The sequence below is a fragment of the Centrocercus urophasianus genome, unplaced genomic scaffold, assembly GCF_019232065.1.
Source record: "Centrocercus urophasianus isolate 14NV4802_14NV808 unplaced genomic scaffold, USGS_Curo_1.0 seq_24, whole genome shotgun sequence".
NCBI classification, from domain to species: Eukaryota; Metazoa; Chordata; class Aves; order Galliformes; family Phasianidae; genus Centrocercus; species Centrocercus urophasianus.
In genome coordinates this window covers 5,185,612-5,201,400 of record NW_024884800.1, presented here as the reverse complement: position 1 = coordinate 5,201,400, position 15,789 = coordinate 5,185,612, and the positions used below count along the sequence as shown (strand labels likewise).

At 48.6% G+C, this 15,789-nt stretch overlaps 1 protein-coding gene across 2 annotated transcripts in view; it reads right to left on the bottom strand.

Moving 5' to 3' along the window:
• Nucleotides 1-341: 341 nt before the first annotated feature.
• PCDH19 (protocadherin 19) overlaps nucleotides 342-15,789 on the bottom strand; it is a 51,882-nt gene continuing 36,434 nt past the window's right edge. For both annotated transcript variants that reach the window (XM_042825422.1, XM_042825423.1), the window contains exon 5: nucleotides 342-4,993. In XM_042825422.1, coding sequence (XP_042681356.1) covers nucleotides 4,431-4,993 — 563 coding nt within the window. In that variant the 3' untranslated portion in view covers nucleotides 342-4,430. The remainder of the gene's footprint in view (nucleotides 4,994-15,789) is intronic.

The following is a 15,789-nucleotide window of genomic DNA, read 5'->3' as shown; positions in this document are numbered from 1 at the left end:
AAGCTCTTCCTCTCTTTGGTGTCTCAATGGAAAAAAAAAGTGTGGGCTGTCGGTGGTTTTCCTATCAATTCATGCCCCTGAGTGCTCTGCCATAACTGGAGCTGCGTGGGGCTCAGGGCCTGCCTGCCTCAGGGGACAACACCTCTTGGGGGCCAGGACAGCCCATGGACACCAAAGGCAAACAACTGGGAGAGGTGCGTGGGGATGGGGCTGTGGTGGCACCACTGAGACCTTATGGGTGTCTGAGCTCCTTCTGGCTTCTGCAAACCCAGCACCTTCAGCCCATCAAAGCAAACCCACTTAGGCATGTTTGTAACCAAACACTTACTTTCCATTTTATTCAATAATTGCTTTAATACTAAAATGCATTAGATGCTCAAAGCAGAGAAAAGAAAGTCACATTTAGGTGGAAAACAAAGTTCTCATCGGATGAAAAAAACCCATGTGGCAGGTACACCATTTTGAAACAGAATCGTAATAATTTAATAAAGCTGCTTTATCATCTTCATAAAATAGACAGAATGGTGAATTTTTTTTTTCTTTTCCATTTTGTTCTTTACAATGATTCAATCACTGTGAAAATGTACATAACATACATATCAGCATATACAACAAATTATTCTTCGTATCATCAGCAACGGAGACACCACGACGAGACGCACCGCACTGAGTCCCACCGCCGCGCGGTGCCGTGCTGCTCCTCCTGCTGCGGGACGCGCCGCCTGCAGCTCATACCTGTCACCTTGGAATAGTGCAAGGAGGCGATGCTTGCTGAAAAGCAGTCTGCATTAGGTCAGCTCTTTGTGTTTAAAGATTATATCCCAGCGTAGATCAGCTGAACATCAGCTGATGGCGATTGAGGATCCATCCCAGCAGTGCTTGCAGTGGAGGCGGCTGGGCTTCTCCCCAAGGTAACCACAGCTCCCGGATGGGGTAAAGGATCACCAGAGCTGCAAAAGCAGCAGTAGCAACAGGATCATCCATGCTCCCCAACGACAGACAAATGTGTTTCCGTTCATAATTATTTTTTTTTTCCCATGAATAATTTCAACATGTTCATCAGACAGTGTGTTCTTTACAAAAGGAACTTGTTTCCTATTTGGAAAAAAAGAAAAAACAAAAAAAACAAAACCAACATACAAAAACAAAACAAAAAAAAAGCAGAAGGGAATTCACTTTTGCGTGAGGTGTGATCCACAGGCCACCTCCAGCTTCACAACAGTGCACCAAGCACTCAGCGATGGTTTTCTCAGCCACCAAAGGTCCCCGTCCCCGCTGCCCATCCCTTGTGATGAAGGGACATTCAAGCTGGCAGAGGGTGGCACACAGGGACATCGCACGGGCTGCTCCAGACCAGGTCCTCGTCATGCTCGGTACAGAATCAGGCACAGCAGCTGCTGCCCTGTTTCTCCAGGGGAGCAGAGCAAGGCTGCCTGAAGGAAACCAACAGATCCAAGTTTGCTTTCCTAAACCAAATCTGAGGACAGGTTTAAGTTACTAAAGAAGCATTCATTGGGTCTGGAGCCTCTCTCCCCCCCCCAAAAAAAAATCACCCACCCTGCAGCCTTTATGTTTTTGCATGACCAGTTTTGATGCAGCTATTACAAAACTAAGATATGCTGTGATTTGCCCAGGAGCCCTGAACTCATCTCAAATGACAGGGAAGGATGGTGACAGAAGTGCCCAAATCCAATGAAGGGAGGGGAGGTGGAGTGGAGGCCCTCATCCCACACAGCAAGGACATGGCAGGGAAGGGCCCCTCGCTCAGCATCCTCAGCTGTGGCATGGGTCAGCCCAGGCAAAACTGTTGTTTAAACGATTTTCTTGGAGGCATAAGGGCTTACTGACCTCTTGAATGCCCCCTTTTAATACAGAATTATTTCGCATCCCTTCTCGGCTGTGCTTTTATTCAGAGTGGCAAGGAATGTTTCCTCTGGGTAAATTAGAGAAATGTTTCTGGGTTGGTTTTTTTTCCCTTTCTTCCTTTTCAGTTAGCATCTATTTTTCATCCAAAATCACCAGGCTGGTGGTGGCAGCTCCGCAGGCAGAGGGCAAGGCTCAGCACAAATTAACAGCCAGCACTTTTCAGGTGCTGGAGGCGGGTGGTGGGGGTTATGGATGCCTGGGGCAAAGGGGGCCATGCTCTCATCCCTGTGGCTGTGATGGGGCCGAGGGCACCGGTCCCATCCTGCTCCCAGATGGAGGTTGCGAGGTCTGTCTGTGATGGGGGGATGATGTTCAAAGGCATGGGATGGTTTCTGCAGAGGGGACAGATGTGTATCGAGCAGGCGCTTTCGCTCAGCAAAATAATACATGGATTTTCCTCAAAGAAAGCCCAGCAGAGCTGACAAAAACAGGTAATGTCAGAATAAACCCAGCTTAACGTTTACAGAAAACCCAGTTGCTTTAACAGCCCCAAGCCAGCCCGTTTCTTCTGTTGCTTGTTTTATAAAGATACACACATTTGGAAAGAAACAAAAACAAAACCAAAAACAAATGACAGCAGTACAGTACGCAGGCAGGAAACAACGCAGGAACAGAAATAACATATCCCTTAACCACAGGCTCAAACTCCAGAAGAGAGAGAAAAATCCCTGGTTCACGTTTAGGAGGGGTACATGACATTACATTAATGCACAGGATTTGATCTGAATGAGGTAGTAATAACACCAGAGGGAAGCATCACAAATTTTGTTAGAGGACCTTTGTTGGTTGGTTCCTTCCCAACACCTGGCCCTAGCAAGTGGCATGGGGAATACACTGACTGCCAACCTGTCTCAGAATGGCTACAACTTCAGGCAGTGTCAGTTCACCCTGAAGAAACAAATTACTCGAGCTTATTTTATGTTGAGGACAATAATGACTGGAGCTTGTTTTCCTGTTGACGTTTTTAATTTAAATAAATCAAAGTAACAAATATTTTATCATGAAATGTATGCCTAGAAAGACTATTTCTCTAGAAACTGCTAATTTCAACTTGCTGGTACAGCAAACATTGGCAAGAGCTATATATTTTCCCTCCCAAAATCAATTTTAAATTCTATGAAACATTATTTAAGGTAGGAAAATCTGACAAGTGAAGGGTTAATAAAAATGCTACACTAACTGAAATCCTCCTACCGTACTCATACCTCACTGAGGAATTATCACTGAAAGAGAGCAGAGAGCTGTGAAACTCTTCCCGTCTCTCCCCCCTACAAAATGGCTATTAAAGTAGCTCAATCTTTAAATCAATTTTATATGAGTAAATTTGTACCCACACAAAAAAAAGTCCCTAATTATGAGAAAAAATAATGAATCGCTTTAATTTTTTCTCCATTAAGAAGGCACATTAATTGAATTAGTAGTGTTGTTACATATCACCTGTCTGCCCCTAAATTAACATCGCTGTTGCTCACTCCATGCTTATTCATGATGCAGGGATAAAAAGAAATCGGAACAGTCTAAAATCCATGCCATGATGACATACATACACACACACACTTAGCATAATCATGGCTGGGAAACGCTGACTGGGAAGTGTGTGTCTAATTGAGAAGGTAATTTAGATCTCCTAAATAATTCCGTCACTTTGACTTTGAAATGACTCGAGACAGGGCATGTCTAAATCCAGGAGCTGAAAACAAGAAAGAAACTTCTGGAAAAAAAAAACACCTTTCCATGCATTGCCTTGAAGTTACACTAAGGAAGTGGATAAAGGGAAAAACTTCGGCACAGTGCATATGGCGGTTGCAATTCAGGCAGAATTTTCCCCAAGATGCCTTCTTATAACATCCTGCCCTGAGAGCAGGTGGAGGCTGCAGATGGTGGGGACTGGAAATAGCACTTGTCCCACTCGGTCTGGAACTCCCCAAGGGTTCGGTGAGATGGTGGTGATTGTTTGTTTTAAACTTGAAAGCCTTTTGCCATCACTAGACGGACAGTAATTTGCGATATCAAATACAATAGTAGTACAGATAAGCATGTGACAGCAAAAGGATTCATAAACGCAGGGGTGTCCACAGCAAAATAGCAACATCTTCAGACAGAAACAACCTTGCGTGGGGCGAATATTAAAACTCACTCAGATGTAATTTGAAAGTCGTGCGCAAGAAATGGCCATTGCTTTGCCTGCAAAAAAGGGTCTGTAGAGGGAATTTGGAATTCGATTCTTGAGCATTACAGAGATTTACGTTGGCGTTGAGGTACAAAAATATATAAATCCAAGAGACGCGACGCTTGGCTCTGCCGCTGCCTCTTGGCAAAAGGAAAACGCGCTATTTGCCCACAGAACACCCCTGCCGCCTGCTGAAACAAGTGGGATTGTCACATTAACAACAGCTTCATTTATAAACAATACATTTAGGGAAAGCTTTTAAATACAGCGATCTGTGAACCATTGGTAAGCGATAAAAACGACCCGCTGGGCCCCTTGGGCGGCCGGGCGCTGCTCAGAGGACGATGTCCCTCAGTCTCCTGCCTGCCGGCGAGTCCTTCTCCCTGCGGTCCTGCAGCAGCGGGTTGCCCTCCTGCAGGCTGCCCTCGCTGTCCGCCCCCCTGGGCTCGGCCTCCGCGGGCCGCGCAGGGCCAGTGTTCGCCGGGGGCCGGCCGGCGGGGCAGGGCAGGCCGCCGTAGGCCGCGGGGCCCTTCAGGTGCAGGGGCGAGGTGACGGGGCTGGCGGCCTCGCAGCCATTGCCCGCCTCGCGCACGGTGCCGCTCACCTTGGGGCTGCCGGCGGCCGGCTCCACCGTTCTTTTGCCTTTGGGGTTGGCGGGCCGTTCTTCGGCCGGCGGCTCGCCGCCCTCCTTGCCGAAAGTGGCGAAGGTCCTTTTGGCACTACAGTCTGCGTAAGGCTCTGCGTCCACCGCCGTCGCTTCTATGGAGAGGGCGATGACGTTCCTGCCGTGCTCGGGGGACTTGGCGCGGCTGGGGACGGCGCTGCGGGGCATCCAGCACCGGTCCGAGTGGCCCAGGATGCGGCATTCTTCCCTGCAATGAAATCCTTCGCTCTGATCTGCATGGAGAAAATACAAGGCCGTGTGAAAAGGGCGAGTGCTGCCCAAACCCCCCTGCCCCAACGCTGCAGCAAACGGCCGTCAGCTTTACAGCAGCGCAGGGAAGGGGGATTTTTACAGCCATTTCTCCACTGCTCTAAAGACCAGAGTTCAATTTCCAACAGGTTGTGTGTCATCTTTAGTGGCTGGCGAGTCTGCTCATGGCAGGGGGGTTGGAACAAGATGATCTCTAAGGTCCCCTCCAACCTGAGCCGTCCTATGATCTGCTGCTGCTGCCAGACCTGAGACGTGGGGGAAACGAGTTACAGCAGCAGACAAATGAGGACGGGGTTGTGCCACATGTCGGGCTGCATGCCGTCAGCAGGTCCTGCTTTCAGCAGCCCGTGCTAAGGGCCACCATGCTCTGAGCACTGTCTGTCGTGACACTTAAGGTTGGCCTGGAGGGGGAAGCGAGCAGAGGGAACAGAGTGCTTTCTTTCTTCTGTGTTTGTATGTGTCAACTTTTTGCTCAACTCCGCTGGCCTCCCACACAACACAGCCTTTATAAATCTCCAAGGCTGTCCACTCCACTGAAGATTAAATATGTCATTCCGGCACTGGGTCTTTATTCATATGAGAGTAATAAAGATCTGTTCTCTCAACTTAGGGCTGTCCCAAACCTACTTTACAGGGCTGAAATATGGAACAGTATTTCATACTTTCCAAGGACCTCTCCTGTCCCACTCTGAGCGCAGCCACATGTGGCTCTTGGCAGCAGGAGGTGCCCCACTGCTGTCCCCAAAGCACTGTCCCATCCCCGCCGCCCTGGGAGGTGCTGTCCCCACTGCAGGTGGATAAATCGAGACCTAGAGAAGCAGACGGGCTCAACCAAGTGCAACACTGGAAATCAAATCCAGGAGTCTCGACTTCCCGAGCCTTTGCTGAGCACCAGACCGTGGCTGCCACCAAACATCGTGGACTCCTGGCTGCTTTTCAATCTCGGCTTACGACTCCAGCTTCCTTTCATTCGATAAGAACTTGTAATTGCAGATAGCCCTCATTTCACAGGCAAAGATGCAGCTCCTTCCTGCTATAATCTATATACCCGTAAAGCAGCAAAGCAGTGTTGAAGAATTAATGCTATTAACAACACGAGAATGCACCCAATCGGTGTCGGTGTGATAGATCAAGCCCTCCGAAGGTGCAGACTCAGCCTTGGTCTGCTTCCTGTCTGTCTGAAACAGTTCATTTTGATGCTTTGTACATCTGTGTGCATAACCTCAGCTCCTCAGACACATTGGTATTTCCACCACATTCTAGCACTAGGGCAGCTGATAAAAATTCTCAGCACATAACACAATGCACCAAAATATGAGCAGCTTAACACTTACAGAGAATAAACGAGTAAAAGGCAGACTTCAAAAAAAGGGATTTTTTTTTTTTAAAGGAGAAGAAGCCAATTAACTGGAAAGCTGTGAGTAAAACATTAGCTCTTTCTCACCATCAGAGCAGCTACCCGGTGGTGCGAGGCACAGCGCGAGGTGGCTGTGTAGGAGGTCTGGGTTTCGGCAGCCTCCTTTACAGCAGCTTTAGAGAAAGGTGCTCTGAGCCTTACATGCAGAACAACCTGCACTAAGATCTGAAAGCCGATGCTCTTACAGTTTGATTCTGTTGCTTTCAAGTACTTGAGCAAAATAAAAAAGGAGAAAAATTGCCCAGAAAATGTTGCTGTCTGCCTATTTATCCACAGCTTAACTTCAAAAGGGTGCTAGAGGCACACAAAGTTGTGTAGTCTGGCTGAAGACTTGGTAGTGGCTGGAGGGGGTACAGAAATATCTTGGGTTCTCATCCCAGGGAGATGTGATTTACTGTGCTGTGTGACCTTGGGTGCAATGTTGCAGCACACACCGTGTCAGCCCCTCTGCTACTATAAAGCATCAGACTGGGGTGCACTGGGGTTGTCTGCTCCAGCACAGGACCACATGGGGGTGAGCCCCCTACATCACCACATCAAAGGCAAAGCTCACCCCAGGTGGGTTTGGTTTGCCCTAAGCTACTTACTGCAAGCTGCTATACAGTACAGTTAAAAACAAAGCAAGGGCTTCACCTTGTTTCCCTGGAGTGGCACAGTGGTGACGGGTTGATGGTTGGACTGGACAGTCTTAGTGGTTTATTCCAACCTTAACAATTCTATGATTACTGTAGTTCAAGTAGATTTTCCTCAAATGCAACGAAAGGACCTGAGCTTTAGGAGCGGTTTTACTAAAGCCTGCTGGTGCCTATCTGCTTGGACACCAGATGCCTGTCTGCAAGTGACAGCTCGAGTGCAGGCAGAAGGGATGAAAAGCATTGCGTTGGGTTGCACCATTTCAACCTTTAATTTCAGAGTGGGAATGCAAACAACTATGAAAGATGGCAGGCTGGCAGGTGGAGGGACACAAGTCACCATCCATCCACAGACCTGAAAACAACAAGTAGCTCCACATTCAGTCTCCCTGCTCCTGTCTCCACCATGTCTCAGCTCTCTTCTGTTGAAACCAAATCCAGGAGCCAGAAGTTGTCCTGCTCCCAGGGACAGCACAAGTGTGAGCCCTCAGCCGGCAGCAGACCCCAGGCACTAGCGCAGGGCACTGAGCAGCAGCTCCTTCTCTTTGGCAGAATGAGGATCTTCACCCAATCACCCTATTTCCTTGTTAACCACATAGATCATGTAAAATACCATTTTAATGCCATAAGCATGCCCTGTTAATACATATAAGCACCGCACGGCTCCTTTGCTATCACAGTTGAGAGGCAGCTGAACTGCAGCATCCATCTCCAGCCAAGCACCGGAGAACAAGAGCTGCTGCCCCAGGCACGGCAGGCACAAAGCCTCCAGGCATGGCTCCTCGCTGCCCTTTGCAGCCAGGTCTGACTCACCCAGCCATAACGGCACCCAGGACAGCCATTCACATTCACGGATTCTTTATTGCACTATTCTGTCTTTTTCTTCTTTAACAATCGGAAATAGGATGACAGGAAATTCTTTTACAGCTCTAGACCTGCCCTAGTCAATAGGACTGTTATTGTCGGCACTAAAAAATGTTCTTAATGCAAGGAGCAAAGCACAGGTACTAACCCCCACATCACATACCACATGATGAATGGCAGGCAGCCAGACCTGGCAGTTTCCCACATCCGCCAGACACAGGGGTGGCACAGGGCTGAGCAATATTGCCTGCAGGACCCAGCAGGAGCAAAAAAGGGGCAGCTCAGGTCTCGGACACTGTTTGCTTGAGGGTGTCCTGAGCAGGACTGGGTTTTCTAAGCAGCTGAGCACACCACAGACACGCTGGGAGGACAGTCGGATACCTGCACTGTGCACGGGCTATTGGGGGAGATGTTGAACAACATGCCCAATTGCCATCGGTGTGTTTATGGGAGCTGCAGGTCCCCCAGTGGCAGGGCAGGGCAGTGCCCACGTCTCAGCACCTCCTGCCTTCATCCAGCACAAACCCACAAGCTCAAGTCACAGCAGCTCAGGGCATGGTGCTTTTAAACTGATTCCCCAGGTGCAGGCCCAGCAGATGCCTTTCCAGAAGATGCGCAGTTATCCTTGGCAGAAGAAAATGTGTCACTGCTAAACATAAGCTCTCGCACAGCAAATATGAAATAAAATAAAACCAACAGCCACCTCTGGAATTAATACGCTCCTTGACAAGTACAGCAAAACCCACGTTGAGCTCCGGATTTCAAACCTCCTCAGCCCGTACCTCGGGGGAGCAGCAGAGATGGAACGATGTGCTGCGGGCAGCCCAGTGCTGCAGGTGGGTCAGAGCTGGGCAGGGGCTGCAGAAGGAGAAGAGGCAGTGCCGACCCCCATGGCTCATCTCTGTACAGCCCAGAGGACACGGGGACAGAGGGACAGTGCTGTGCATGGAGCGGGACAGTGCTGTGCATGGAGCGGCACAGCCTCCAACTCCTCCCAGCACGGGGCCCTCTGCAGTTCAAAGGAAGGGTTAATGGACATCCTGCACCTGCAAGTGCTTTCAGTCTCCTATTCAAAGTCTCCAGTACCTGAACTCGGTTCTGCGGCAGCGCAACATGAAACCGGTTTGAAAGGAGCCCATTCAACTCTCAGAGCAATTGAATTATCTGCAGAGGAATCTCAGTGCTGGCCAAAGAGACAAAGTTAAATCGCACCGAGGTGCAAGTGCCTGGGAATGTAATATTCCTGATAAATGGCCAGATGACATGTGCTGTTATACAATCTAAGGTGCAATTTGGGCGATGACAATAGTCCCTGGAGTTTCCATTTTCAAACAGACGCTCAGTTCAATCCAATCCATGTCAGAGCAGGTTTGCAGGGGTGAGTAAGTGGAGCTCATTTGTACTATTACATGGAGAGCAAGGAAAAGGAGTGGAGGAGACGCTTGAAAATGAAAAGTAAGAAAGAACGGATGGCAGAAGCAGCACCTGCATGCGCTCTGCTGGGCCCAAAACCCAAAATTGGGTGTTAGGAGATGGGAGCAGTGTCCCTGGGCTGCCCTGGCCGTGACCAACAGCACCCTGCCATGGATGCACAGCTTTATCTTTGTGTTGTGGTGCGTCTCCAGCAGCCGTATGGTTGTACTGTAATCACGGTGACACTGCTCCTGGGTACAGCAAACAGCACGATCATTAAAAAATTCATTTCAAAATCTTCCTGGAAGCTAATAAATTTTACAGCAGTTTCAATCTTTTCTCATTGCAACAAAGAAAAGCTTAGTTCCAGACAAATTAAAAGTAAATTGATTGCCTTGGGGGAATCTATTCAAATATCACTTTTCCATGTTAGAAATCTCTTCCTGAAACAAGACGAGAAGAGCCAAGGAGAGTGAGCATGGGAACTCTGTGGAAAAGCAAATCATTAAATCTCAGTGCACAAAACTAGGGGAGAAAAAAAAAAAAAAACAACTTAAAATAAAATGCAAATGTCTCACTGGGGTGCAGGCCTAACATTTGTGACGGAATTTATGAATAATAAATATGAATAAATAGTAAACATGAAGGGATCAAACACTGCTGCTGATGTTTACTCATGGTTAGCCATCTTTCACGGACAATGTGCAACTGCATTATTTAACACCCATCACCCAGTTACTTTGGGGTTTCTTTTCAACTCCAGCACCTTCTTTTCTCTGCCAGGCACTGTGCAAGCCCTGTGCACAGCTCGCTGCCTCTCTTGGGAAGCTGCATGCTGCAGGAAAACCCGAATTTTGCAGCTGCCCTGCCCTGCATGGCCATGTGAGGATAGTTGGCCCTGCCACTAATGAGCTCAAGCAAAATGCAAGAGATCTCCAGCCAGGGTTCATCATTTGCTTGTAAATTAAGACTATGCACCTCTCCCCTTATCTCCTGTAATAGCATAATATCTCGAAACAAGAGGTGGGGAATAGTGTATTACATTTTTGACCTGTGGGCTTTTATGAAGCCTTCTTCACCCTGCTTAATCAAAAGCCTCCAGTCTATGCACAAATATAATCCTGTTGCAGCTTCTCCTGTACAATGCTCAGAGGATACTAATAAATACAGACAGTGACAAATGCTTTTTACTGCAACAAGGAGCCCTTCTTTTTCTATCTTTTGCCATTATTTGGGATTTATGTGAGCTAAAAAATGTTGCATTTTTAATCCTGGATTGTCTATCCGAGCACTGGAGGTCAGCGGTACTTGGACAAAGCTAATGCCAAGCGGAATTATCTTAATGAAACAAGGGATAGGAATTAGTTTAATTCATTATGCAACTGATGAGGACCCGCACTGGAATGGGACTCGTGAGCAGCATCTCTGTAATGGCCAAATGGGACGCAATGGGGATCCCTCCCTCCTACTGCGGGTGGACGCACCTCCAAGAAGTGAATATTTTCTCCCCAGATGAACTCCTGGGCTGGCTGGAGCCTTCTGGATGTGTGCAATGCCATGAGGAAGTGCTACATAAGGAGCTGGGTTCTGGGCACACCGTGCAGTAAAACAGAGCCAAGCTCTCAAGGTGTGAGCCAGGATGCAACTCAGCGCTGGACATGCCCCTCTACCCAGGAAAATTAATTCCCATTCAGAGAACAGGCAAAACACACCATTTAAACTCCAATTAATCCTCTTCTGGGGACTTGAGTGATCCACAGAGCTTGTTGTGGCCCCAGAGCAGCAGGATTTTACCTCTGGAACTCTGCTACCTGCACATCAGCTGGGGCACTCACTGCAGGGCTCATTAACGTCCTCGTCGAGCCAACAGGCTGCACATGAGACTGGAGCGAGCAGGATCCTCAGAGAGGGAAGCACTCCAGCATCCGACAGACCTTTTCCATCTCTAGCCATTATGGCTCTGTAATTCATATGCACAACTCCCATTAATGCTAATGGAAGTTACTGTACTGCGTGCACTGACTGAAGAATACAACCCTTTGACTTCATTACTGGAATTCAATTTCATTAACACTGGATACAGAGGGATTGTCCTAAATACTCTCTTTCTTATATTTTTTTCATGTTAATGCAACCATTTGAGTATATTATACCCTGCAGAGATGGAAACATTTCTAGTCTGTTTAAACACATTTCCTACAATTGGGAGCAAAACTTTGTCTCCATTTATGCCTTTGACACCAGCTGCCTTCCATTTAATGGGACTTTAGTTGCTAGAGCAAATTAATCCAAAGGTTACTTTTCTGTGCTATTGTCAAATCTGAAGCAGCCAAATTCAAATAGACTGTGTTGCGGTAATGCAATACCAGCCACGCATCCAAATTCAAACGGCAACAATGAATCAAATTACTACAGCATCCCATTCAAAATTAGGTGGCGTTCAGAAAATTGCTACTTGACGATCCCGACGAAAATCCAGCCAAACAGACATTGCAGCTGGGGGTGACAGGAAGCCATGCCCAGCCACCTGTACCTGCCATGGAGCGGGCCAGCGCACATCAGCACGGCTTCACTGGCCTTGGGGACACCCGTGCCCCATCCCACAGCCCTCCTGCCTGCTCCCTCCATCCGCACGCGTCTCGCTTCCTTCAGAGGCTTCTGCTCTTTCCACGGAGCAAGCGAGAAATGAAGGAGCTGAGTTATAAACCCTGATACATAATTTACTCCCATTATCAAGATTAAACACATCTTTGCATGCTTAGCATAAAACAACTGCCTTTCCCCAGATTTCTCAAGGACACGCATAAACTTCATTATTATCTAAATAATCAAAAGAGGATTTCAATAGAATATTTAACTGTCTGCCTACTGGAAACTCACAGCCTTAATCTAACACTGATCCTCTGTTGTCCTTCATGTAAATATTGTTGGGACGTCAGCCAAAGCCTAGGGAAGTGAGCTTCATCTTGGTGGATGGGAATCTCTCGTGTCAGATACAGTCAGCCTGACTAATGAGACCTATAGCTTGCCAAAACCTACAGCCTTGCTGTCTGTTCCAGCCGTTGAATGCACTCAGAAACCCAGTGGCACCAGCCCAGCAGTCTACAGATCCCAATCAACTATCAATAGCTTAAGTGTAAGTGATTGTGTATGAAGTATGAGCCAAATGTGTTTCTTTTTGCAGTTTTAGGACCTCCAGTATTGTTACTGCACCAGTAACGCTTGCATGGAATTAATCATATACGTACCCACAAGGCAAAACATTATGAGAAGCTCTTTGTACTTTGTAAAAGTACGCAGCTCTAAGGAGTGGAGGGGAGCTGGAAGGCTTCCCAGCACGATGGGGCGTTCCCCACTGTTGAGCAAGTAAGGGAATTTATTTTTTTTTAAACCAAAAGCGTTGGTTCCTGGCCACTTCTCATCATGACTTTGACCTCTCGCTCTTCCATGCTGGAGCGCAGCATTATCCCCTCCCTGGTGTTTAACTGTTTGCTTTTTTTTTTTTCTGACCAGCAAGCAGCTTTTCCATGCTGCTGGATCCTTTGTCTGAGTACAGGGACAGCCCATGACAGGATGCTGCACAAGGTTTGCGGATGCACCAGAAAATCCCAAAGGTGACCAATGGGAACCAGGAGGGCCCCGGGGGTGGTTCTACAAAAGCAATTCTAAATTGTTCAGCATCCAGCAGCACCCACAAATATACATCTAAAACTATTGTAAGATCAACAGCCAAATCCAAAACCTCCTCAGAAGTCTAGGGAAATTACGCTGCCTGCAAGCCATGACCAAGCTCAATTTCTAGCAACGCAGGTGGGCTCCTGCTCCATCAGCCCCACATCCGTGTGGGTGATAGTGAAAACAAACCTTCTGGTTTGCCTTGAGCTGTGAACTGGGGAGGCAGTTGAACTGCAGGAATGGAAAATAATGGTATTTTCATCACCTGTGTGTGTATTCCAAGGAAAGCAGCTGGCTCCATGCTGTATTTGCTGCATGATGGGGATGGTCTCATGCAAGAGCTCTGTGCTGCACGCACATGTCCCAGCACTGCTCTGATGCTGGAAATACATATTTTAATGTTTCCTCCTTTCTTTCATGACTTAAATTTGGGAGAATAAACATCCTCCCTGTTGAGCTCCCCCTCTCCCACTGACAGGACAACTAAAGGTGATGTGGTGGACTGAGGCTGAGCTGGCTGTGCTCTGCTCTTGGAATGCTCTCCCCTCCCTCTGCCTGCACCCACATCTCTCAAGCACACCGGCGAACCTTCAGTGCTCCAGACTGAGTGGGGCTGGGCATCGCTAGGTAATCCAGAAACAGGGTGGGCTTCTGGCTCTTGTTCTGCCCATGCAGCCTCAAGGGAACTGATCTCACAACATTCCATGCTCCCAGGTGCACCCACTGCGCTGCATCCGCTCCTGGCCCCAGCCTGTAGGGCTGTCAGCAGAAGCGCACTGCAGCACCGTTACTCCCAGCGACGATGTGACACAGAGCCCAGATGAAGTTTCAAAACCAAAGTGGTTTTCAATACTGACGGGTGGAAAAAAAAACATCACAACTCTCTTAGTCTGAGCAGGTTTTATCTGGAAATACCAAAAGCTACTAAGTGTAAGGCCCCGCAAAGTCACTTCTACTGAGCCACTTCACTGACCAAACCTTTCAACTGTCACTGGGAAATAAAGAACGATAGGTACAAGCCCCAACTGTCGCTCCCTGATTAGTGAAGTCCCCACCACATCCTCCTGCAAAAGAACAAAGCAAGGCTGAAATGACGGCGGTAATTGGGAGCGTTCAGACAGAGCGAGTGAAAGGCGAGGAGTCCAGTCCTCACCTCCGAGCTCAGCACGGGGCTGCGGCCGCTCTGACAGCCCGGAGTCGGCACAGAGCTGCAGTTCGGTAGATCTGATCCCAGCGTGTCCCTCCACAGTGGGAACGGGGCTGCTCTTCCCTCCGAGCACAACAGGAGCGTGAGCTGCAGGCACGCTGTGGTCCTGCAGTCACTCTGCTGGAGCCTCCCTACCGGGACCCACCCTCGTGTTTGCTCGCTGTCTGCTGCACGCAGATGTAATGCCGCCTCGCTGCCGCTGCGTGCTCTGCTCGCTTCTAAAACACTGACACATGCAGCATGCATTAGAATTAAAAAACCATTAAACCTCGGAAAGGAAAAACTTTGACAGGATGCGTAATATACTAAGTATAATTAATTAAATTGGATGAGGCACTGGGGGACAAGAGAAGAGTGGATGGAGACTGTTCTTGGAAAAGGGATGGTAATGCTCTAATGCTCACCATGTGCCATTAAGTAAGGAGAAGCCTCGGAAGAGGCGGGGATGGGAAACGGGAGCTTCAGGAGATGGCAGCAGTCAGTTGGCACCTCAGATGTATAGCAAAGAAGTAACAGTGGCCAATTAGAGCTCTAAAGGAGATAACAAAGACAGAAAAGGCACCCAAGATAGAGAGAAGAGCAGAAGTGGCACTGAGGTCACCAAGAAGCAGCACAGCACTAGTGCTAGCTTCCCCTAAGAGCTCCTTCATGCCTGAGGGTGGGTGACAGCCCCATCCTCGCTCACTGCCATCTCACCATCAGCCTGGGCACAGGGGTAGCGACTTGGCTCCTAGGGGAGCACCTGGTTCTCCATGGGGCTTTTCTCCAATTCTTTGTACGTTCTGGCCCAGTTCCCCTCAGACAGCTTAGGATGCTGCCACATCCCCTCTGAGGTGAGGTGGAAAGGAGCAATCCAAGCTGGGGACAGGGAGTGAGCATCAAAGCGAGCCCCAGCTGACACAGCAGGCACAAGGCGTTGAGACAGCCGCAGTCTGGCTGTTCAGCAGGACAAAGTTTTAACAGGCTTAACAACAGCATCAGCACTGATCATTAGGCAATTACACCTGCTGAAAGTTGACAGTGCACCAGGTCCAAATGAATTATCTCCCCAAATCCTGCAGGCAGGAGCATGGAAAAGAGAGAAGTCGTTGTCAACAGCCTCTGATAGCTCACCAAGTGCAGAAGCAGTAACTAAAAACTAAAGGGCTGCTCATCTACTTGCTGCTTGGAGAGATAAAAGGGAAAGGCCGGGAAATGAAGTCTTAAAAAAACACTCTCATCATTTAGGGAGTGGTGGGAGGGAAGGCCCTGGAAATAGTGATACAGCCAGGATTGCTCAGCTGTCAGCATGTGTTTGGAAAGGGAAGGCAGATCTTGGCTGGGGGAACTTGCTCCTGAGTCAGCCCCGGTGCGGTTTCTTGCTCAGCCCTGAGCATTGCAGCTCTGCGAGCTGTCCTACTGGAGAACGTGCCAGGACTCCTCCATGGACCCCCACAGCTGGATCTGCATGGACCACGGGGACTGCATGCCCTGCTCTGGGAAGGCAGCTTTGTCACAGCGCCTGTCTCAAGCACAGCCCTTCACTTTGAGTGACGAGGCACGCTTTTAGGA